This window comes from Cygnus olor, chromosome 15 (assembly GCF_009769625.2).
Source record: "Cygnus olor isolate bCygOlo1 chromosome 15, bCygOlo1.pri.v2, whole genome shotgun sequence".
NCBI classification, from domain to species: domain Eukaryota; kingdom Metazoa; phylum Chordata; class Aves; order Anseriformes; family Anatidae; genus Cygnus; species Cygnus olor.
Window position 1 is genome coordinate 8,278,333 of NC_049183.1, and position 24,139 is coordinate 8,302,471.

The following is a 24,139-nucleotide window of genomic DNA, read 5'->3' on the forward strand; positions in this document are numbered from 1 at the left end:
AGCTGTAAATGGTTTGCTTGCTACCAGTTAAATTCTTGTTCTTTATGAAATGTGGTTGCTTTTAAAAATAACCTGTGCAATCGTGAAATATGGCAGTGTATTTGGGCTCCATTTATAGCACAAATGGGAAATGCTGTGGTCTTTTTCTTTTAGTTTGTTTGGTTTTATACCATAAAAGCAGTAAGGTGTTTGTTTTCTGGCTCTCGCCCTCAACAGAAGAGTGAGGTTTGGGTATCTGGAAACATAATGAAAATGGAATTGCTAAGTTTCCTAAGGAAATAACATGTATCCCAAGTCATCCTTTTTCATCTACCCATTGCAGTTATAGCTCAAACAAGATGTGGTGGCATGCCCGTCATTTTAGAATGAAACCAAGGTAATAACTCAATTAAGAGATCAATTATTCCTGATGGTGATGGCGTTATGGTGTACTCCATGAGTCAGTCAGGCAAGACCAGATTCTTCCATTAGTCTGTAGAACAGTCCCTTCTGAGCTATTAGTTGTTCCGGAGTATCGAATTCAGATATCTGGCCATTATCCAAGACTAAAATCCTGTGAACATTAAAACAGATGTGTAAGCCTGGGGGGACACCAGCAATGGCAATAAACATAAGTGATTTCTACTTAGTTCTAAAATAAATTTCAGAACTAGCTTGGTATTCAACCAAGTTTTACAGGTGAAGGTGTATTTTACCTTTATGATTTTAAGAGGAAACAAAGAGCTATAGCCATTGTTTAGCTGTCAGTGGGTTAAAAAAAACAAGTTATGGCATGAAATGCATTATACAGGCATAAGCGATCTTTGATTAACCTACTGCTGGTGCCTAGTTGATGTAAAAACACCTAAGATCAAAGGCAAAGCTTTGAGCGTTAAGCAAGAAAAGGACAGAAAGGGAATTGTTGTTCACTAATACACAGTTATTTGTCTAGTTCATACAGGTTGTCTGAGTCTTCCTTCCTCTTTAGGAAAGTGGCTGAAGGTATTATTACCTGTCACAGTCCATGATGGTGTTTATCCGGTGAGCTATTGTTAACACTGTGCTCTCCTTGAACTGAGTCCTCAGGGTGGACTGAATCTGAAGATCAGTTTCTAAGTCTACTGCGGCTGTGGCCTCATCTAGAATGAGGACTTTGGCTTTCTGAAGAAGTGCTTTGGCCAGACAAACCAGCTGCTTCTGACCAGCACTGCAAGTAAGAAGGAGGATGTTAAATGAAGAGCAGCAGTTACTTTTCCCTGGGGTCAGACTACATGATTAGTTTGAAAACAGTAATGAAAGGGTGATTGTTCCCTTTCCCTGAAAGGCTGATTGAGGCTGGTGGCACTGCTGATAACAGCATGAAACAAGCTAAGGAAATGAAAAGTGTGTATTACTGTAGCACCCAGGAGATCTGTACTGGGAGTAGGATTTCAGTGCATGAAGCACTGCACAAACATAAGCCAACACAGTGATTAAGTCTCAAAGGTTTTCTACTCGGCATCTTAATAATTTGATTTCATGCTATTAAATAGGCCAATTATGAGGCAATTTGCCATCTGGGCATTGTTTCCTCTCACCCCTCCTCCCCCCATTTAATTTATTTATTACAAATTAGACTCCTTGTCTAGGACATCCTCTTAGCCCACAGGCTGGCACTACCCTACCACTGTCTTTTTGAAGATAAGGTACCTTAGGTTTTCCCCTCTGTCAGTGCACTTATATTCCAACTGATCTGGCAAATCTGCAACGAAGTTCTTGAGCTGAGTCAGTTCCAAAGCTGTCCAGATGTCTGCATCAGTGTATTGGTTTAATGGGTCAAGATTCATTCTTAGAGTGCCAGAAAACAAAACGGGATCCTGAGCACAGAGACACAAACAACTCCTGAAATTAGTTATAAAAATGAGCTCTCTGGTTTTCTCTGCTGGGTGCAAATCTGTTGCTAATGTTATATTGAATGGGAGACTAGCATGGCATAGAGGTTAGTTCCAACTTTGAGTTCTTTGAATGTCCCTCCCTCATAGAATATTTCTGAACCCTTGCTATGTGTTAAGACTTTCAGCTCTGCTGAAGCATTCTAGAAATTAATTCCATACCTGGGGAATTACAGTTATCTTGGTTCTAAGGTCATGGAGACCTAGTTGAGCAATATCTTGTCCATCAATTAGGATCGCTCCTTCCGCAGCTTCCACTAATCGCAGCAATCCCACAGCAAGAGTAGATTTCCCAGCTCCCGTTCTTCCAGTTATGCCGATCTGTAAAGTGCAGTGGAAACCTTTTGTTTTTGATGTTGATCATTTCCCATAGTTGGAAAGACCTGTCATGTCGTTCTTCTTGGCTGGTGTATAGCCTTTGGAAAGAGACAGTCCTACACAGATCAGATCTTTAGGGCTATTTAAGACCAACATAGTCTAGGGTTACATTCTTAAAAGGAATCATTTAGAATTTGTAATTGTTTTGTATGAAAGTGAATCTTGAAAGCCTTTAACGGGAAGAATAGCCACAAGGCTCATGAGCTGGAACAGGGCCTTGATGTGGCACTAGATTTACAAAGTGAAATTCCTTAGCTGTAACTCTGCTAATACTCTGTGAAACGAAATTTCACTCAGAAGAATATCTAGTGCATGCAGCAATCCTGAAAGCACTGTTTTTCACTAGAAGAAGAGTGCGATGTGATTGATGGGAAAGGGCTCATACCTTACCACAGCATTCCTGTTTACAAGTTGTTGTACCTTGGTGTAACATAGGGACTATATCTGCCCAGATCTCATCACTGCAAAGCACTGCTCATACTTGCAGCTCTTCTGGAAGCTCATGCTTACCTTCTCTTTCCCCTTGATGGTTAGATTGATGTGCTTCAGAGCTAACTCCAAGTTTGGTCTGTATCGCAAACTGTAGTTTCTGAATTCAATTCTTCCTTCAGTGAGCCAGACTTGACCTTGAAGTTTGTCATTTAGAGTCCAGGGTGCCTAGACAGATGACAACAATCAACAGTATATAAAGTTGATTTAAATTACCAAATGAGTTGGCCATACTCAAAACAGGAAGCTTATGAAGGCATCTGTGCTAAATTCCCACTGATCTGCTTACAAAAGAGAGAAAGGCCTCTAACTTTCATTTTGCAAATGTTGGCTTTTTTATTTCCTGCAAAGATCCCAGTCATCGTAAGTGAAAATGGGCATAAGCATTTATTTGCACGTCAGAGATCTGATATTGAGCGTTTCAATAAAAAAGATTAATGTGCATGAAATGTAAATGAAAGTCCCCTTTAGTAGGATCTCAGGCCAGTATATGGAGAAATAACGATTACAGAACAGAAATGATTGCACTGGAGATTCTTAATTGCTCAAAGGCTATCTAGCAGCCATCAGTTATCACAGAGTTACATCTGAACACGCACAATAAATACATGCTCCAAATATGGGCAGAAAATATGCCTCATTCCATGAGTGTTACCAAGTGAAGCTATTTTAATGACAATCTAATTCTTAACTGTCTCATGGAAATACGATAATCAGAGGTTACAAAACAACCTGTCAGTTGGATCAAAATGCTACAGTTTTCTAAAGGAAATATAACTGGCCTTTCAGAAGGGCAAAAACAGGAGGGGTTCTCCAGGTGGAACAGAAAAGTTACAAATCTGATTTGCAGAGATTTTTCCTGTGCTAGTCGGGTCAGTAGTTGGCTATTTACCTCTTTAGGAGTCCTTGAGTATTCTCTCACTCTCTCCACAGAAACAATGTTGTTTTCAATTTCTGTCCAGGAGCGCACCATCCAGTTCAGAACACCAGTTATCTAGCAGGAAGAAGCAGAAATGTTAGGGCAGATAAAAGAACTTGGACCTGTGCTTACAAGGTACCTGTTACTTTCTTTTAGTGTTTATTTACAAGGATATCCTCATCAGCTAATTACTTGAGAAATCATCCCTTAAAAGGCTAAAAAATAAACTTTCATAAGGCCCCATGGTTGTAAAACTGTGTTAAAGAGCCTGGCCAGCTTCCTCTGAAATGCTACTGATTGGGTGTTAAAGGTAGTGTGACTTTCTTAGGCTGTTCTGTAGCTAGTCTAAAAGCAAATAAAACAGACACTGAAGAACACGCCTCAGTTACTTGAAACATACTGTGAATTAAATATGAATTCAGATGCAGGAGGAAAAAGATAGCTGCTGCGTGTTTATTGGGTTCATTATCTCTAAGGGGCCATGTGCTCTGGATGCTCTGGGCTTCAGCATTAACAGCAGGGTTTAGTAAGAGAAGGCACCTAGAAAGCTACAGAAAGAATTCATGATTTCTTGGAAGTTGAAATGGTAGCAGAAATTGAAGTGTAAATTGATTTTGATGCAAGGCAAGCATGGTATTACTTCAATACTAAGTTACCTGAAGAGCGTATGAAATGGAGAAGCCAGCAGTTCCTGGACTAAGGTGTTTTCTGCCAACTGTTGCAAATAGTGCTGCAAACAATACAATGCCATTGCCTAGAAACTCCAGGTTTGTGGCAAGCCACCTGCAAGAGAAGGAGAGTACCCAGCTGTTGCTGGTTGCCCTCCTACTTTCTCCCCACAGCACCTGTGATTACTTTGCAAAACAACTGTGGAACTGCTGAGGGTACAGGGTACACAACAAAGCTCTTGTCATGGCCTTGATGCTCCTAACTGGCCACTTTGTAGCTCATGAATGACTCCAGTCTGTCCAAGCTGGTTGATCTATCACCTCTGCTAGGATTTTCTCCAAAGGCTGTTGGGTGAGAGCAGCTAGCACACAGCTTCTTGGATTAATTGGTCTAACCTTTCTCACATTGCTGCTCCTCACCTGTTCATGGCTGATGGGTCTGTTGTATAACGGATTCTGCATATCCCACAGGCCGCACCAGGCACATACTAGAGCTATGCATTTTGGACATCAGATGATACCTCTAGCTCTGTGTCAGCACGTCTGCCTCGCCATACAACAGAGATGGAGCATATCGGTTGTATGAGGAGCAACGTTGCCAGAGAGGTGTAATATGAGTGATGAAGTAAAAGACTACCTTACTCCTCAAACTCTGTGCACCTCATCTTTTGAATACCTCCACCCACACCCCAAGAGCAGCTACCTCTACTCACAAGGCCCATGGGAGTAAACTGTCATCTCTTCTCCACTCCAGATTTGTACCTGTCAGCAACTGCTCCAGCGAAGCATATTCTCTGATTCTCATCCACTAGGAAATTGCTCTTCAAAATAAACCTCTCCTGGTCCATGTAAGCACGGATCACACTACTCCCATGGAAAGTTTCTGAAATATGGGAGTAGATGGGTGACCTGCTGGCAGCATCCATGCGTCGCAGCTGGCAGGAGGTGATGACATAGAAGTGCTGGTACAAAAGGAAATGGAAAGAGAAGTGACTAGAAGGTTAATGCCTTTGTGGAGATGCTCCACAGAAAATTGGGAAATGGCTCAATGAGTGCAACAGTATGTACTATCCTAGCATTATAAAATCTAACGTGCAGGCAGGAGATGCCCTTAAAAGGTGCAGTAGCATTTCAGACTCTGTTATCTCCTTTCGCTATTGAGAGTAACCCCATGGTTGGTTAACGCAAAGAAGCCAAGGTACTCTGAACTCACAAAGCCTCTAAACTCATGCTTACTTTCTCCTGTAGACCTGCCCTTCGCTTGATGGAGAATGGAGCCATGCTTCCACCATTATGTCCCCTTTCCTTCCGTTTAGCCTTACCTGGCTAAGCATTTGCGTCCAATGGGGCAGTGACCTCATATACACGGTTGTATTAAAAAAAGGCAGCATAGAAGTGCTAGAGGAAAGGAAAAGTGCCTTTGGTCTTAATATGATTTCATTTACACTAATGGAGACTAGGAATATAGCTCTAGGTGGGATCTGATTTGGACAATAGAAAAGTAAAAGCCTCTCTGAGGTCCTTTGGAAGGTTGAGGTGACGTGGGAAGAGTTTCTGATGTTATTGTTACTCAAATGCAACTAGAGATGATAAAAATAGTTTCTGCATGTCTCTGCTCCTAAGAAATGGGAGCAGGCTTTCTGTAAGGTCATGGCCATGCTACTCTTCTGTCTACACATCTCTATGAGCTCCTACCTGGAACACAGCATAAAAAACAGTCAAAGGCACTATGGCCATTGCTGCCTTTGGTGTAGCCACAATGATCACAAGGTAGATCTCCAGCAAGTTGAACAAGAATCCCAGCAAGGACTTCAGCTTGTCAGGGATGATGGAATCGATGGCGTCCATTTCTCTGGAGAAGCGGTTCAGTAAGTTTCCAATGGGTGTCTGCTCAAAGAAGACCATCGGGGATCTGCCAACATTCCTCAGCAACTGCAGAAACAGCTTATGTGATGCTATCACACCACCTAGAAGGACTGTTGCTGTGGAGACAAATCTGCAAACAGCTGCAATATTAAAAAAATAATCAATGTTACTGGGGCTAAACAAAGTCACCTTGGAGTTTCCCTTTGCAAGATCATGACTTTCACTTAGTAGTGTGAATGCAATAGTAGTGAAAGGAGCTGCCTTTCTCTTTGGTAGCAATTAAGCCAAGCCTCAGAGCTGCAAGGTAAACTACCCTTTCTCTAGGGTAGCTGGGATTGCAGAAGAGTTCAGCAACATAAATGCACAGAAACTGTTCTTCACAAAATGAGCTAGACTGGAACTACTTTGAATTACTCCAAGTTTTAGGCTTCTGGACTACACATTCACTGTTGGCACAGAAGGGTTCCCAACCCTTTCTGCTCTTTTGAACTTTAAAAGCTTTCTCAAATTTCTGTTCCTCAGCTTGCTGTCTTTTCAGATTTAATTTCTGCTCTAAAACAGGCAAGTTTTAAGAGTGATCAAAATAATCGTGGCAATTTTTTTAAGGTTTAAAGGAATATAAAATTTTCAAAGTTTTTTTTTCTTTACACACAAATAGCCTAAACCAAGACTTAATTCAGCATGAAGAAGAGCCACCACTGGCACTTGGTTATGATTCATTTATATTGGAGGAATTGAAAGAGATGAGAGGAAGAAAAACGTAGAAAATGTTGGATACAAGGGGGTGGGATGGAAAAATAGGGATAGCATAGTTGTTCTGTTGATGATTTTTTCTTTTGTTTTGTTTTTGGTCCAGATAAATACAGTTCCAGCAGGAACTATAGAGGAAGACAATTGATCATGGTCTGCCAAAAGGCACAGAATGCTTCTAGTGTATCATGAGGTGGAATTTCAAGCAGTAACATTCAAAATGTTCAGATCCCTTAGAAATCCTCTCTGTGCGTCAGAGCCTGTAGCTTTAGGTCCCATGCCAAACTTTTAGGGCTGGTACCAAGAGCCTGGGAGGCGAAGAGCCCATGGGCATCCACTTGTTTATACTCTGAGGAAACATCCTGGATATGGGAAATGGAGATGGAAACACAGAGAAGAATTAGGTGAGCAAGTTAAACGAACCTTGAATGACTCCCAGTGCACCAAAGACTCCAACTCTTAGCTCTGTGTGTTGTTGTGTACCATTGTATACAGGGTCATTTGTCCACATGCTGAGCCAGTAACCACGAAAAAATGATAATGCTTGCTGACACGTGAACAACAGAATGATGTACACACACAGTGGTGTGCCTGTCGCCTTCAGGTAGGCTGCATAAATCGAAGTATTAACCTAGAGTGAAACAATTAGGAAAAAAGAAAATTAGATGGAAGGAGGGGTTGGAAAGATTAAGCTTGTTAGCAAGGAAAACCAGCTCTGAAACACAGAATGATTTATTAGGGCATATCTGCTGAGTATGTCACGGGCTACAGTAAACGTTAATTCTTTCCTTATTTTCCTGGTGGATGAATAATGAAGCCATTATTCCTTGCCTTGGCCTTTTGAAGTGTACCTCTTGGGAAAGATGAGAAGAGTGATGTGCCTCTTCACCCCTTCCCATCAGCCTCAAGAACCTACAGCCAGATCCAAGATTACAAGCGCCTTGTGATGTGTACTCTTCTGTCCTTTGTTACCACCTCACCCTGACTGCCTCATGGTGCCCTCTCCCTTCTTATAATTCTTGAATCAGGCTCTCTCTTCTCAAGTGGTCATAAATTACTCTTTCCTCTCTCGTTCCCATCATGTATTTCCTGCAATGTATGTGCATTATTCCTATTTTCAAACCACTGCTTAGATCAGGGCACGTTTTGGGAGATACAGTTTACATAGGAGGTGTTATGTAAAATAGTTTGGAAATGACTTTGTCTCCATTACAGGGCAAATTTGGACAACTCAGCTGACTGTTCTGAAGCTGCACTAGCTTAACTTAGGCAGTGAGCTGGCCCACCTATGATAGGGGTTAGTGGGTCAGTAATAAACCCACAGTACCTATCTTTGTCCTTAAAGGAAAGTGCTGTGCTTACCCTGCCATGATGAGTTTTCTCTCCTGTGGTTAATATTCCTTCAGCGGCTACAGCAGAAGTAGTGTCTTGACTTGCAGGAGTGGTCTCCCTTCCCATAGCAGAAGATTTGACTGAATTGTCACTTCATAAAGAAAACAAAAATTCTTTCAAGTTTTAGCTAGGGCAATCAGTATTTTAAAGCCTCTTTAGATCCAGGGAATCCCACCATCGTGTATGTTTATGGTGGAGTGTAAACCTGAACTGCCCTTCCTTCTTCCCTGGATCACATTAAAATGATTCCTACAATGGCAATGCCGTTTTCCTGGAGTCAAATAAGGTATGGGAATTCAGGAAGCTTACTTGTCCTCACCCATCTCCCCTTTGTTCATGCTTATTTCAAAGGCTGCAGTTTTTGGGATCCTCCAGAGTGACCCCAAGAAGTGTCCATGCATATCACAGGCACTGGGCTTTGTCAAGTGTAGCCATTAACAAACAGAGGCTTTGAGCATACACTAGCTGCGGCTGGTGTGAAATGAATCAGACCTTACAGCCCCACTAGGAACTGAACAGCAGGTAAATGTATCCATATGCCTCGTACTGACCTCTGGGACAAATTCTGTCTCCTTGGGAAATATGTTAATATTAACAACATCCATATTGAAGAGCAGTTCCTTAGCTGGTCTTGAGTTTTGCTTGTTTGTCATTATTAATTTAAAGATCAAACCCAAGCCTGTATTGTATTAATTAAGAGACTCGGTGTAGGCTATTAATGGACTTTTAGAGCAAGTTCTTTGGTGTGTGAGACAGCTTGAAGCTTACCTAAAGAAATTCTCCTGTGATAGACAGTTTCTAGAGGTAACGGTGCTGCTGGTGTCTCCTATAGCTGTAAAATAAACAAACTGTTTTCTCTAAATGCTTTGCAAATACCATTTTGTCCTGTATAGCCTTTGAGGAAAGATCCATTACAAATAATTCTTTCTAAAGGTAGAAATGACAAAGTCAGGGTTGAAGAACAGCACGTGTAGTGGGTAATTATATTAAATGCATGACTGTTGCCTACTAAGATGAAACTTAATTCAAGAACCAATTTTGAGGTGATGACTCAGCTCATTTGACTGGCATATTTTCCCACATCCCACATAAAGCAACAGATTCCTGTGATGAGATCCCTGCTCGAAGTGTCCTTCATAGAACAAACCTACAACTGGCTTATCCTGTTTCATTCTCTTTTCCCTCTTCCCAGCTATTAACAGCAGCGACCCCCAGTTAATTAAATATAACATTAAGGAAACAAGTGACTGATAGGTCTGGGAAAAACAATTCCAATTCGTTTGGGTTACCTGGAAAACCAGAGCATGCATTTTCTTCCCCAGTAATGTGTGAATGAAGAAATTCTGCAAAAGCCCCATTTCTCTGTAAAAGTTCTTGGTAGGAACCAATTTCTGAGATCATTCCATCCACCAGCACAACAATGTTGTCCACTTGGTGCAAAATGCCGATCGTGTGAGTCACTAGAACACGAGTCTGCTGGAAGAAAGTTACAATTGTTCCAGTGTTCCCCTGCTCACTTGAGCTGGTGCAGTTAGCTGTCTTGTAAGAAGATGTCCTCAGTGTGAACCTGTAATTTTTGCTAACATGGAGATATTTTTGTTATTTATTCCTGCCACTTCTGAGTGTCTTTGATGCTTACATTTGCAGCATGGCTTTGTGCCCATTTTGAAAGTGGAAAACTGAGGAGTGGAGGGATTAACCAACTGCTTGTGTCAGGCATTGCCTAAAAGAGCAAGGATGGGAAATACGGCTTGAAGTCTCACACTAGCACCATATGTGCAGGAGGACCTTTTGCCTGGCTCACTGACAAGTTCCCATGTTGCTGATGCCACTCAAGCTGAAGCTCTTAAGGAGAATGATGGTATTTGGAGAGTATGTCACATTTATTCTCACTGATGCCAGTATTTCAGAATAAAATTTGTGTCTGAAAACTTTATCAGCCTGAATGGAATTACAGTGTGGATCTTTTTCATTTAAATTTCTGAGCACATTTAGGTGAAGGAAAGAATATAAAAGTAATTTTTCCCTAAATAAGACATTGGTGTGTTCTACATTTCTAATATACAATCAAGCCCTTTAAGTACATTTTAAATCTGATACGTGAAATCTGATACCTGCTTTCTTTGCCAGTCTTTCTATGTTTGAGTATAATAATTATATTCTGATACTTGCAACCAATCTACTCATGAGAAAAGGTATTTGTAATCACAGACATGTCTGTTTCAGTTGGACTTTCTGATGAAAATAAATACCTATTTTCCTTCTACAACCTGAAATCAAATAAAATAATTGTAGTCAATTTATATCATGAAACAAATAGAGGTGCCCCACCATCCCTTCTTATACATCCACATTTATCATCTCTATTGCCTGACAACAGAGAAAAAACAAGGAACACCAAAATGCATCCAATGCAAAGAAGAAAGGAAGAGAAGAGTTTAAGGTGAAGCCTGAGACTGAAGTGATGAACAGAGTTGGGTGATGAGAACTGTAAAGTTGGCACTGAAGTATTCAAAAGTGAAGGAATGAGAAATTATGGTAAAACGCAATGAACTGGAAGTGAAAGACAGTTCTTCCAAGTTATACTAGAAATAAATCCCAAAGAGGGACCAGTCTAACGTTGACAGAAGACCAAAAGAACTACAGACTTACTGTAGCAGTAAGGCTGGAATTAGGCATATTGTTTGAGTGAGGATGGAAGTAGTCTTTCAGGAGAATTCAACCTAGGTGAGATTCACTGGTGGACTTCAGTGTGCTCTGTGGGCTGCAGAGGTTACCCACTCCCCTTCCATTGCTGCTAACAGTAGTACCTACCCGGGACTAGCAAAAAAGAATTTGGGAGCCTTTGATAAAGTAACCTACCTTACTGGAAACATCTGGGGTGCACTTATGACTAGATAGATTTTGATGTCTCTTAAAGTTCAGGATTTATAACATACCTTGTCCTTTAGTAAGCCATTGGGTCCAAGAACATGTTCAAAAATGTGATGTCCAACATGGGCATCAACAGCCGAGAGGGGGTCATCTAGTAAGTAAATTGAAGCCTTCTGGTATACGGCACGAGCAAGGTTCACTCTTTGTTTCTGGCCTCCAGATACATTTATTCCCTGTAAAAATGCATTGACACTGTTTATTCCTAAGCTACAGCATATTTATAAGCTCATGACTCCATTTTACACTGATGGTTTATGAGTTATTTTTAAATCAGTGCCTTTCTCCCCCCCCCCCCCCAAGAAATTAGGCTCTTGAGATGCTGAGACAGAGGCATCTCCTCCTGAGCAACTCTGCTCTCCTGCAAACAAGGACCCAAGAATGACCTGGATTTGTTTACTCTCATTAAGCGTCTCTCATATCTCTGGTTAACTGTCAGGAAGTGGGCTTCAGACCCCAGTAAATTGTAGCCCAATTTTTCAGAAATTCCTGAGCACCTGCCTCTTGCAAGTTTAATCCATTTCTTGTAGTTTTAAGTGGGACACCCAAAGTTATAGTTACTCATATTTTGGCAAACTTTTTCATAAAACTGGGCCAGTACCTTCTCGCCTATTTCACTCTTCTGCCCTGCAGGGAAGCTCTCCAAATCAGGCTGCAACGCACAAGCATCAACCACACTATTAAACCATGCTTCATCCATCTCATTCCCAAAGAGAATATTATCTTCCACTGAAGCATTCTGTATCCAGGCTTGCTGGGGAACATAAGCTGCTGTGCCCTATAAAAACGGAAATGGGAGAATATTACCAATCTCTTTTTCATAAGCACAATGGGGACATGTGGGAACCTGTCTTTGAAGAAAACCCCTCCCCAATTAGCTTTATAAAAATATGCAATGATCATCACCATTTAAAGGTCTGAGCTCTTTTCAAAATAAAAGGATCGCACCCTCACTGTCTTACAGAGGAGGAAACAGAACTTCAAGTGATGTTATTTACTATAATGTCACTTCAGCTCACTGCTAGAGTGGGAAATGGAACCAGATCTCCAAAATCCTGTTCCAATTCCCATTCCCAAGGGTCAGGCTCATCTGGCAGGTCTTAAGCACCTCTTGGTGACTAAATGCAGGCTACTACGCTATAAATTTTGTTAAAAGTTCAGCAGTAAGTAGGTTTTCATCGAATACCTGATGACTTGGTTGATACCTTACTGTTCCTGAAGACAGCCTAATTAGAAGCAAATGCTAAGGGAAAAATTTACCTTCATAGTCACGCAGCCATCCATCTGTTCCAGCTCACCAAGTAATGCTGACAGCAATGAAGATTTTCCAGCACCCACCTGGCCAACTATAGCAAGCAAGGAGCCTTGGGGCACAGTAAGATCTATCCTGCAGAGAAAAGAGCACCCCGCCCCAATCAGTCTCTGACCACCTTTTAGACATGTTTTCCAAAAAGAAAACAAGCAAAATTCTTGCTGTAGTTATGCTGACCTTTTTTTTTTTTAATATTTAAATTAGCGTAATTCCATGTTTCGACAAATTGTGTAAGGAAAGCAGTCTCTGCATATGAAGGCAATATTCAGATACAAGGACCTTCCTATTTCTGTGTTCCCATTAAGACAGGTGTAAAAGCAATAATACTTTTTGTCTGACTTTTTAATTTTCAGAATTCAATGTTAAATATGAAGCAAACTCAGAAACTTGTACATATTCCACACTGATTTCACTTTGGGCCGTGAAGAATTCCTTCATTCAGCACCTACCCTGACCTACAGAACTGAGATGACTAAGGTTAAGGCTGTACCTTCTAAGACAAGGAGATGTTTCTTTGCTCCAGCAGAATGTTCCATTTCTTATGGTGATACTTGCCTGTACTAAGATACGAGGAGAAAAAGAACGCTTGCGAAATTCAAAGGTAAGTATAGAAACAGCCCTATTTATGTCTTTATGTTTCAGTATGCACTTATTATTTATATAAAATGAATGTTAATTATCAAAAGAAGCGTTAATTACCAGACTAGATTTCACTGTTAGAAATAAATAGGCCTGAGAGAGAAAGTGATGGTAAAAGGCAACGTTCTTCTCTCTTTACTATGGTAGGCACCATTGTGGAAGCTGAACAATGGAAGCTACTCCTCTTGTAAGACAATACTAAGACACAAGCTCACCACAGTCAGAAGTGTTTCTGTTTGAGCTCTCGGGATTCAGTTCTTCCAGATTCAGAAAAGCTGCTAAGCGGTTTAAAGAAACTTTGGCCTGAAAATGAAGAAGCACATAAAACAGTAAGATTTAGAATAGAAAGGGAATACAACTAGAAGTTAAGACTCAACCTGAAAACCCACTGAAGACTGTTGATTAGGTGCTATGTTGCAGATAGGCTTAGATGGACAAATGCAGCTCTTCCCTAAGTTAATTATCTTTATTTCCACTTAAACAAAACAGCTATGTTCTTACATGTATTTTCTGTTCACATGCTTGAAATTGCTGCTTTTTTTTCCCAAATTCATCCTTCAATTTTCCCAGTGATTGCTCCTATATATGAAGAATCATGACAGTCTTCTTGTGGTGCAAGAGAGAAGCAAAATTTCCCAATTTCTCACTAACAGTGACTTGCTTTTCTCTCTGGCCTGGGCTAGTAAGGTTCCCCTGATCTCCCATGAAGATTTTGCCCCATCTGTTCTGATCTCTGTGATTAAAAACAGAACTGGAAGCACGTCTGAGATTTAATGGTGCTTGTGATATAGGACTAACAGGTAACTAATGCTTCTAAAAGAGAGCTTAATACCAGATACTGCCCAGCAAAAAAGTATTAGTCTCTGCCTTACACCACATGATGTTTATATGTCTCTAAAAGATTTAAGAATTATTCCTGGTGACTGTTTCATCAATATATCAACCCTTTCTGAAAAACTGTACTTCAAAATTACCTCTAGCTGCAACTCCTTGCACTTCACTTTTTCACAATAGCAATTAAATAGCTGGCCTGAAATTCAAAGCCGTAAGAAATCCCTCCCTTTACCTTTCAATGGTGATATCTAAAAAAGTTGTAGCGAAAAAAAAAAAGAAACATAGGCTGCAATTAACCTGGACAACAGCATTTATGGAGAATGGCAGAAAGGAGTGTGCAGTGTTGAGGATGTTCATCAGTGTTAAAGATACAAAGGCCTTCTGAGCATCCAAGACGTGTGTGTTATCCACCAGGGTGTAGACAGCAAACATGACAAATGCAATCTGGAAGGGAGCAAAGAAAAAGCAAACCATTTGCTTCAGACAGGGAAAGGAGAATGATTCAAGGGTGGCAGGTCCCTTCCTACATGCCATGGAACCCAGGCTATCATCCATATACATGATACCACTGGCCTGCAAATATCATAGGTGAAGGTGACAAAACCAAGTCTGATCATTTGATGTTTGTTCTCCTTTAAGGACGTTTTCTTGCTGCAATCACAGTAAGGTGAAAACACAGCAATTCTCCATTAAAAACACATATGGCTGACCTGCAACAGCATATACAGAAGTGGCCTGTGCAGATACTGACTGTGCTGTGAACTCTGTGTAGCTGGAGGTCTCCAGGTGATTCCTACAAAGCAGGCTCCATCTGCTTGGAACATGTCATCAGACCAGGTAATTTGTCCATGGAACTGCTAGGACAGTGTAAATGTCTGTGCAGCCGATCCCACTGGGGCTCAACTCCTCCTGTGAGACCACCAACTCCTCCAGGCAGACATTATCTCTAGCTGTCCAACAGAAAAAATCTGTCCAGACAGGACCACAAAATGGAAGTAATAGCACATTTTATGTAGGAAGGTGAGTCACTCACCAGGAAGGTTGATGAATTGAAAGAAGCTAGAGATGCTGAAAAGAGAATCTGAGATCTTTTTAGGGCCTGAAGTTCTTGCTTCCGGATACCAAGCACTTTCTCCATGAAGGTTTTCTCCCAGCCATAGAGTTTGATTACTTTAATGTCGCTAAGAATGGCATTGGTAAGTTTGGCCCGCTCATCTTTATGTTTCATCTGGGTCTCCTGTAATAAATGTTTGAGTTTTATCACTTAGCAGGTTGCATATTTAATTGCGCAATTATTCTGAAAAAAAAACCCACACCTTAATACTGCCTATGAATTCTGAAGAAATTTCCCTGCAGTTGAGCTGTGTATACTCTTTTGCTTATACATCTTTTAGGCTGGGAAACATTTTGTATTTTCTCTTCAGAGCTTTGTTTTTACTGACAGTACAAACAAAAACAGAAAAGGTGGGCAGACACAAGGTAAAAGACTGAACATGCAGAAGAGTTTATTCTAAACTTAAAGAAACTTTGTAGTCTTTAAATCCTCCTGTGGTCCTTCAGAGAGTCATGGTCATCATGAATAACATATTAAGCCATCTCTTAGAGTCAAACGTTAGTGGTACACATCAATGCAATGATTTTTGTTGTTGCTGTTGTCTTTTAAACAACATGCCTACTGTAATCCTCAGCTTTTGATTTGTTCTGTAGCCGTGGGTTCCATGTCATCCTTCCTTGGGAGAGCATGGCAGCCTTTAACTGAGATTTAAAAGTTGAATCCTAGCATAATTCATGTCAGTAAAACACTTCATTTTTATGAGGCAAAATGTACCTGAAAATGACTCCTCTTCTTGGTGATCATAAAATTCAGAGGTAAAAGAAAAAGGAATACAGCAATTGAAGTCAAGGCAGATGGCCCAAGAAGCTGCCAGGAGAGAAAAGGAAAGAAGAAGAACTTACGGTATTATAGAAACAACAGTGTTCCACTCCCCCTTGCTCACCTTCCTTCTGATTTGAAATTTGTGCCTAACATCCCCCAAGTCTAAGGCTTTCCTCTAGTCCAGCCTTTGCCTTTCTTGGTAGTTGGGCTGCCTAAGCACTGTGGATTGTTAACTCTCCAAGCAGAGTAACTGCTGTCATCATGCTCTGCTGAATTTATTTGCTTCCCTTTTAGGAACTAGATTAGTTCTGAAAGAGATCCAGAAGCATGCTTGGCAATTTAAGTAATTTCTATTGCTTCCTGGCTGCTCTTGGATGTGTTAAGGAGGACATCTTGTGGCTGGCATGAGTAAGTGACACAAAACAAAACCAGTTTTTGTTTAGAAAACAAAATATTATTGTGGCATTATTAACCAATCTTGTGTGAATTTACATCCACTAGAGAAATGAAATGGCAGCATTATACTGTGCCACATATTCTTGGACAGCTCTTGGATATCTTGGTTCGTAATAACTTGCATGCCAAAACAGAGAGCTTGTTTCTCATGGTTTAGTTGTATCTGTCTTCAGATGGCTTACGTTTGCTAGAAAGGTGAGTGCTGGTATACATAAACGTACTCCGTACATAAAATGCTTTATAAACACTAGCAAACAAATAGTTTGCTATTTATAACTAGTAACCATGCAGAGGAGCTGCAACTGGAGCCTGCAGTGGGCCACTACACTTTAGTTGAAAAGAGCACTTACAAAGGAGAATCTCAGGCAGAATATTATCAGTCAGCTCAGAACAGTCATACTCCCAGTCTTTTCCCTAAAAGAGACTGAATGCTGAATACACAGGTAAGAAGATGAAGAATCAGGTAAGAATTCTATTCCAATAAAAATAACTTCTAACAATGAAAGTGAATGCCCCAATGCTAAACAGCTAAGAAAAATGTGGCAATTTCAGGTTGTTCAGACCAGGAATGCTCTAAGAAGAATTTTGAAAGCTCCTTTTTCCTCTGATACCTGAAATAGAAAGGGTTTGATAGGTGCCGTCATCATATTTTACCTGCCACAAGAAGACAAAGCAGATGATAATCCGAATAGGAGCAAGCCAGGTCCCATTAAAATAGATAATAAGATCCATTAGCTTTTGGACATCAACAGATACCAGATTAACAATTTCACCTACTGTTACTGCTTTCCTTGATGCATTTGACATTATTAGGATCTAGACAGGGTAGAGAATAAAGGAAAGGCAGAGTCAAAAAACAGCTTTGATATAAAAATCAAACAACTTTCTTTTCCTTATAAAGAAAGTAAAAAGAGAAAAAGGTCAAATTCTAGGTAATGAAAATGTGCTGTTGCCTGGGATATGTGACTTCACTTTAGGATGAAAAATTTACTCCATTCCCCAACCATAATCTACAATGTAAGAAACCTTATGTTGCTTCCTTTTCTTGGCTTTCCCTTCAGAGGTAAGATTGAAAAACAAATAGTAAAATATCACCCACACACTGTTCAGAGATGAATATAGCACAGAATTACATGCTAGAAGTAGTTCTTCAGTAATATCTTCCTTGATATTAAGAGCATTGTACCAACGGTGTCATAATTACTAATGTAGGGCTAGAGAAAAAAAAAAAAAAGTTGAAAATGAACCTACAGACTCACCTTCCTGTACACAAGCCCTGTTACTGCAGTTTTCAGTCTCAATCCCAGAACAAGACACATGTACATATATCGTTGTTCAAACAGAGTCTGGAGGCAAGCTAGCAGGACCATAATGAAGGCATAGAAATAACCATGCCAGCTAGGGGCTTCTTGATCTTCAATGAACTCCAGGAAAAGACTGCAAGACAGGAGCAAAATGTTGATGAATCCATGTCTAACTGATGAAATACCAGAAATGCAGAAATACCAGGGATTTTTCTGTATTCTCTCTAGCTGATCTTTGTCAGTAAAATAGTAGAAGAGATGGACAGAGTGCTAAGTATCCTAAACAGCAATGGAGAGGGTGTGCACTTCTTTCAACAGTCATGTCTTTTTCACTGAATTGACTGTGAGCTTAGCACCAATGATAATCCAGCTCCTTTCAACAGTGATCAGAGACTTCAAAAGTGTCTGTGTATCCAGCTCTGTGAGTGCTGACGTATACGTCTCTGTGTGAGCTCATATATGCAGCAATCTTGTACATATGGTGTTTCCTTTGGGAAACAAATTCTAAATACTCACATACCTCAGTATCTTTGGGATGGAGAACAAGAAGACATCACAGATAACTAAGCAGAGTGTGCCGAGAAGGAAATAGGTTCCAAACATGCTCCAAAATGCTTTCAGTAAGGGCCTGCTCTGACTGTATTCTGACTGCAGTAGAACCTCTGTCTCTTCAGCTTCTGTTATACCAGTTTCACTCTTCTGACGCTTTTTAAAAGTAGCAGACTCCTTGTTTCTAAAGAAACAATGGAAAAGCTAGCTGTAACTGGAACAAGCTTAAGGATCTTGTGTTTTCAGAAAATCATTAAATATCCCAAACTGCATCTCATGCCATGTACAGTATAAATGCACATCAAAAAATGTCCCCTCTCACAAGAATCTTATAGCTCCAAGCTTCCAGGAACTAAAGGCGTTCTCTAGCAGATTTCAACATTTAAAATGGGATTTTGCATAAAGGAACTCACTAAGTGCTTACCCATCGAAGAGTGAAGAAGTGAACTAAGTTTTCACAGCAGCGAGTTACACAGATTTTATGTAAACTACCCTTTTCTTTTAATTTAACAGAAAAATAACTCAGTGGGATTCCTACCTTGTTCAGATAGGAAACACCAACAAAGCTTACATTCAGAACCTGAGAATGTACTGAAGCAGTCTGTCTAGCACGTTGTGGGAAACGGGGGCTTCAAGCTTCTTCTGAGATGGCATGTCAGCCTCTGTGAGTGTATTTGCTTACATCATCTAAACGAGAGAGAAACTGCCCAGCTGAATCCATGACACGCTCTCTAGATCAAGTACTCACTGCTTGGTTCTGCTATGATACTTCTTCCACTCTTTTTGAGCCCAGGTAACAATTTCTTCAGAGGAGTCCTCTTTCCTCACTGACCACAGGTCATCCACCCCCAAGGTCTGCTGGTAGCCTTTCCAGACAAGCCTGGAGAACACACAGACAGCTGTAAGGTAAGCACAGAAGGATTTGTTGCACTTGTAATGGTTTCAAAACAGGTGGGCTTTAAGTTAGTGCTCCACAGTGAGTACATAGGGATTTCCATAAACACTACTTAGGAATATCCTTTCCCTGAATAAATATGAGCATTTAGGAACAGCAGTTTTGCTTTAAATCCCTATGCTATCTTCTGTCAACAGAATTGTGATTTCCAAGTAAGCCCTAATTCTATTTTAGTCGATACTGACAGTTGGGTCTTGGACAGTGGGGACAAAGTTCAGCTTAACTTACTCTGTGGCTCAGTGAAACAGACGAAGCATTACCAGAGCTGACATTAGGTGAAGGTATGTCATCATTTTACTTCTGAACACTAAGCAGCAGGTTGGACCAATATCCTCATCCAGTATTTTCTCTCTGACCAGCATTTGTTACAGGAAGGTCTGGCAGGCAGGTAAGAGTGTGTTTGGTGTACAGTGATCTTCTGAGATTGCTGAAGTCTATTTAAAGATTAAGAAGCCACTGGAAGCCTGCTGTAAGCAGGGAGAGTATTATCTGGAATCACAAATTGTGCTTTAAAATAGTTTGAGAAAAGTAAGCTAAATTTTTATAATTTGATCTTGTGAGAATACCTCAAGTCCCCAGAGAAGGAAGTTAAATCCTCACTACATAAGCTAACTTGGGGGCTGAGATGCTTCTGACTGGTTCTCATGTACACCCTCTTACGCTGCTGTTTTTACCGATGTTCTAGCAAAACCATGTCTTCTATGTTTTCTTACCCAGACAACCACCAGTATGTGATTTTGGACAGAAAAGAGCTGCTGGCTTCTGGACACTGATTCTGATGGAAGAAAAAACATGGATGATATTTATGTAGAGAAAAGAGTATGCTTCCGATGATGTCTCTTCTGTACTTCCCAAGGAGAAAACAATTAAAAAGCTACCCAGCCCTCATTCACTGCCTCTGACAGTGTAAATGTATCAAGGAGGATCAATGGGATCAGACTTTGGAGAATTAGGCTTTGAATAACATCTCAGATGGAGGAAGGAAGAATATTATTTTTCTTACTCAAAGACATTTACTTTCTGAAGCACAGAGCTCTGCCATACTCATACGTCAGGCAGAGGAATGTACTGCTGCACAGAAGACCATGGAGAAGCAAAATGAGCCCTACGCTAGTTTAAGTGAACACAAACATGAGCGTGGATAGAAAAGGTAGTTAGTTTTTCAAAAGATACATAGAGAGACAAAGTGGTTATCCCAGATTCTGCTGGTTACCTTTTGGAACCATTGGCCTTTATATGGAAGGATGCATTTTGCATTCCCCAGATAATCACGTTCCTGCATATCCCCAGAAGTCTAAATTCCTGTTTGAACAATGATGTAAATCATTATGAAAAGCTGTGTTTTACTTACTGGATCGTTGACAGCTTTTGAGAAGAAGGGAGGGTGATCAACTAAGCAGAATAACACAAGTTCACCAAGCACAAGGCTAACATAAAGGTAAGTTGCAACGTGGTGGAAAGGGTCTTCCAGGAAGCCCTAAGAAACAGAATGCTCTTGAGAATGATGTAAAAATCATTCACCACACTATATGGAAAGGGAAAACATAAGCAGAGATGACAAAGAGTCATCCATCAGTTTTCTCAGCACAGATCTTAAGAAAGGAATTTGGTTCTTTGCCTCACGATCAATGTGGCAAAAAGAGCCATATTGTTGAGAGTCTTCATACCCTTGCATATTAAAGACACATGATTTCACTTACTTCTTCCAGGCCATGTTGGATTTTGGAACTAAACATCACAACTGCAGACAAGAATGAGAGCAGCCAGTATATCAACAAGATGCCTGAGGACTGGATGCCCATCATTCTTTCCGCCTGGGTAAGGAACATGGCAAGGATCTGTGAGGAAGCAGAAATATATAAATAGCTGGTAATGGAATGCCAAACATTATTATCAAATTAATGAACACAATAAAGCAAAATCAACTAGTTTCTAGCCCAAATATTTCGAGATGCTCAGAGCTGAAGTATTGTTCCTAAAAGCCTAAAACTGTGAAGGAATTATGCACAGTTTTGCACTACAGAATGTCACTATTGAAAGAGCAAGTAGTAAAACCACAACTGGGCCAACAAGCTAGAAGTCTCTAGGCTATGAAGATGCAATGACAGAAGGGGAGGGCAGGCATTTAGGTGAATAGAAATCCCATCATGATACCAGCCATACTAAATCACATACTGTGGTTGTCGGAAACTGGATCTTGCTGTGAGAGCTCTTTCTAGGCATTACTGCTGCTTCAGCTCTTTTGAGGCATATTCGACCCACAGGGCTACGTAATGTAGCTGTAGATCCACTGCCCCAGCTCCAATCCCTTGCTGCTTCATACAGCCCAAGCTCACAAAGCATGGCTTCAGCCTTCTATTCCCCATCAGCTATCTTTGTGCTCAAAGACACTGAGAAATATGGGAAATATAAGATCTGCCCCAGGAGGGCTAAGCTGGGCCACACGCAGACAGAACAAAAGAAGAATTACCATTGTGATCCCCAGCACTGCAGGGCTAATGAAGAATGCTGGAGTTCGTGGAATTCCTTGGCTCATTTCCCATAGTACAAAGAAGACATTAGAAAAGCACAGTATTACCAGGAGGAATCCAAGGACCTGAGGCAGAGACAGCAAACACACGTTGAAATAGAGTGAAATGATGATGGGATGATCCAGTGAACTGACTGTTCCAAGCAGCCTGGGCTGTAAGACTGGAGAGGTGAAAGAGCAGATATGGGATAGAGAGTATTATGGGAAGCAGCAGGAAACAACATGGAGGTATAAGGGGAAAGATCTTGTGACAGTTACTCCTGAAGATTTACTTGATTTGTACTGATGTGACTTTACCTGAGTGGGTAAATGTCAAAGTAAACACAGAGGTGGGTCATCAGAAAAGAGTTAATGATTTAGAAAAATTAAGTTCTGCATCAAAGTTGCAATAATGCTAGGATCAAACCCCATCCTCCTCCTTTACCATTTTGGTTTTGAAGATGTGGGACATCCTGATATAGCCTTTGTTTTTGTATCGAAGATACATGTAGTAAAAGGGAAAACTGATCCAAAGATAGGCACAGGGGATCCAAGCAATGACTGTCTTCTCAAAGCACCAGGTAAATCTTGGGGTATTTGCATGCCATGTCTGGTTCCAGTCCTGTCACAGAAGCAACACAGAATTGAAACAGTAATGCTAATGTATGCAGAATTTCACCAGCTAATGCAAGTTGCTAATGCTCCAACTGAGCCTAATGTTAGAGGAACTTGATGTAGGGTTTCAAATGTAAAAAACATTTGGCAAGAGAGGAGCTGCAGGAGAACTGTAAGGTGCCACAGGTAAAGGAAGGAGGGAGAGATCAGCAGAAGCATTTTGGAGGAAATGGAAGTGGAAAAAGGAAAAAAAAGGTTTGAAAAGTGAAAGATGCCAAAGAAAAGACATCATGCAGCAGAACTGAAGAAGGAAAAAAAAAAAAGAGGAAATTTAAATTACTGAACGTGAATTAAGAAGAAAAAATTTTGGAATCAAAAAGATTATCAGCATTTGGGAACCATAAGAGTGGTCAGTAGAGAACGCCTGGTGAAGTAGAGATAAGGAGGAAAGAAGCATACCAGAGCATAAACTGCATCACAATTGCATTTCCCCAGGCGTATTTATAATCCATTAATAATTTTTCAGACTGAATAAATAGTTGGATCTCATCGCTAACATAATAAAACTAACAATGCAGCAACTGCAGATGGACATGTGAGATGGAAGACTCAAAGCACATGGCTTAAATTTACAGCAAATGCTCCATCCAGGCAGATCTAGGGGACCAGGTAATTGCCAGGAACGTCAGGGACGTGTACAAGAACACAGTTCGGATGCGCCAGGGTCACTCAGGTACTTTAAGCAGGCTTTGGTTTACTTGCTAAGTAAGCCTCAGAGATTCTGGTACTTGTGCACATAAGAGACAGAAAGAGCCAGAGAGTAACATGTTCTAAAACTTTGTGTGGCAAAAGGAGCATTCCTACATGACCTATTGGCACAGAAGGAACAATGACCTGTTTTTTCAGAGGTACTAAACACATCTACAGCTCACCCTGGTTCACAAGAAACCTGCAGCTACTCTGTATCTGAGAAGTGTATTTTACTAGGTGCTCTTAAAGCAATCTGAAGCCAATGTTTAAGCAGCCAGGTGGGAAAATCTTGGCCCTCAATTGTTCCTGGAGAAGAAGGTGGGGCTGGTTGGGACGTGATTGTTCCAGCTTTGAGTAAAATAGCGTATTTTTTCTGCAGCAACTTGCAGAGGTGGCTCGAATCCTTTATGTAGACAATATGATGCCAAGCAAGGCTTGGGGAAAGGAATCACTAGATGAGATAAGGAACAAACAGGTAACGGCTCACAAGTTATTACAGGAGTTTATCAATCTTGACGATGGAAACCTGTGTGATCCTGGACTGATCAACTCATCAGTGCCCTTTTAAAGCTGTTGCTGTACGGGGTCGCTCAGCAGACACTTCCTGAAGACAATAAATGGATTTCAGCATACTTCCACACCCTTCCAGCACGCTCGCACACCTCTCACCAAGCTTACTCCAACTGCACAGAGAACAAGGTCGTTCTGCATGTGGGTGCGGATATCCTTCGGAGAGGAAGATTTCATAACGCCAGCTACCTTTACCCACAGCGACAGCTTCTTTACTGAGAAGCCCGCTGTTACTGACAAGTCACCCATTTACATCTGTATCCCCCTCAGCCCAGCGCTGCCTCGGGGCAGGACCAAACTCACTCACCCCGAGCCCGCCGGAGCCCTCCGGGGAGCCGCAGAGCCAGCCGCCCGCCGCCATGGCGCCGGGGCAGGCCTTTCCTCACACAGCCGGGACCCCTTCCCGCTCCGGAGGGGCCTCGACCCGTCCTGGCTGAGGACAGCGAGCAAAGTCCGGAGGGCAGAGG

At 41.1% G+C, this 24,139-nt stretch overlaps 1 protein-coding gene across 4 annotated transcripts; it reads right to left on the reverse strand.

Moving 5' to 3' along the window:
* Positions 1 to 96: 96 nt before the first annotated feature.
* On the reverse strand, positions 97 to 24,132 carry LOC121078438 (multidrug resistance-associated protein 6-like). 4 transcript variants are annotated; one of them, XM_040574636.1, is made up of 31 exons: positions 23,980 to 24,132; positions 22,183 to 22,359; positions 21,699 to 21,824; positions 20,929 to 21,066; positions 20,580 to 20,705; positions 19,942 to 20,003; positions 19,022 to 19,153; positions 18,245 to 18,457; positions 17,680 to 17,857; positions 17,075 to 17,236; positions 15,917 to 16,009; positions 15,122 to 15,325; positions 14,386 to 14,532; positions 13,470 to 13,557; positions 13,106 to 13,175; positions 12,564 to 12,690; positions 11,905 to 12,081; positions 11,312 to 11,479; positions 9,662 to 9,845; positions 9,141 to 9,204; positions 8,343 to 8,463; positions 7,404 to 7,611; positions 6,060 to 6,370; positions 5,127 to 5,326; positions 4,353 to 4,479; positions 3,670 to 3,771; positions 2,799 to 2,945; positions 2,073 to 2,231; positions 1,669 to 1,835; positions 992 to 1,186; positions 97 to 553 (listed from the first exon to the last, which is right to left on the reverse strand). In XM_040574636.1, exons 1-31 carry the CDS (start codon positions 24,031 to 24,033, stop codon positions 445 to 447), a joined length of 4,536 nt encoding a protein of 1,511 aa, XP_040430570.1. In that variant the 5' UTR covers positions 24,034 to 24,132; the 3' UTR covers positions 97 to 444. The 4 variants fall into 4 exon arrangements, 3 of the variants coding, with proteins under 3 accessions (XP_040430570.1, XP_040430569.1, XP_040430571.1); XM_040574635.1 differs by having other exon boundaries at positions 9,662 to 9,848; positions 23,980 to 24,110; XR_005824563.1 differs by lacking the exon at positions 1,669 to 1,835 and having other exon boundaries at positions 9,662 to 9,848; positions 23,980 to 24,125.
* Positions 24,133 to 24,139: the final 7 nt, after the last annotated feature.

Bases quoted from the DNA above. Each gene is read 5' to 3' on its own strand.
- LOC121078438 (XM_040574635.1), bottom strand. From the start codon at position 24,033: ATGGCGGCGGGCGGCTGGCTCTGCGGCTCCCCGGAGGGCTCCGGCGGG. The intron at 21,825-22,182 runs GTAAAGGAGGAG...TCTCTGCCTCAG, and splicing joins ACATCTTCAAAACCAAAATG to GTCCTTGGATTCCTCCTGGT. The intron at 15,326-15,916 runs GTACATTTTGCC...CATTTATTACAG, and splicing joins AGAAGAGGAGTCATTTTCAG to GAGACCCAGATGAAACATAA.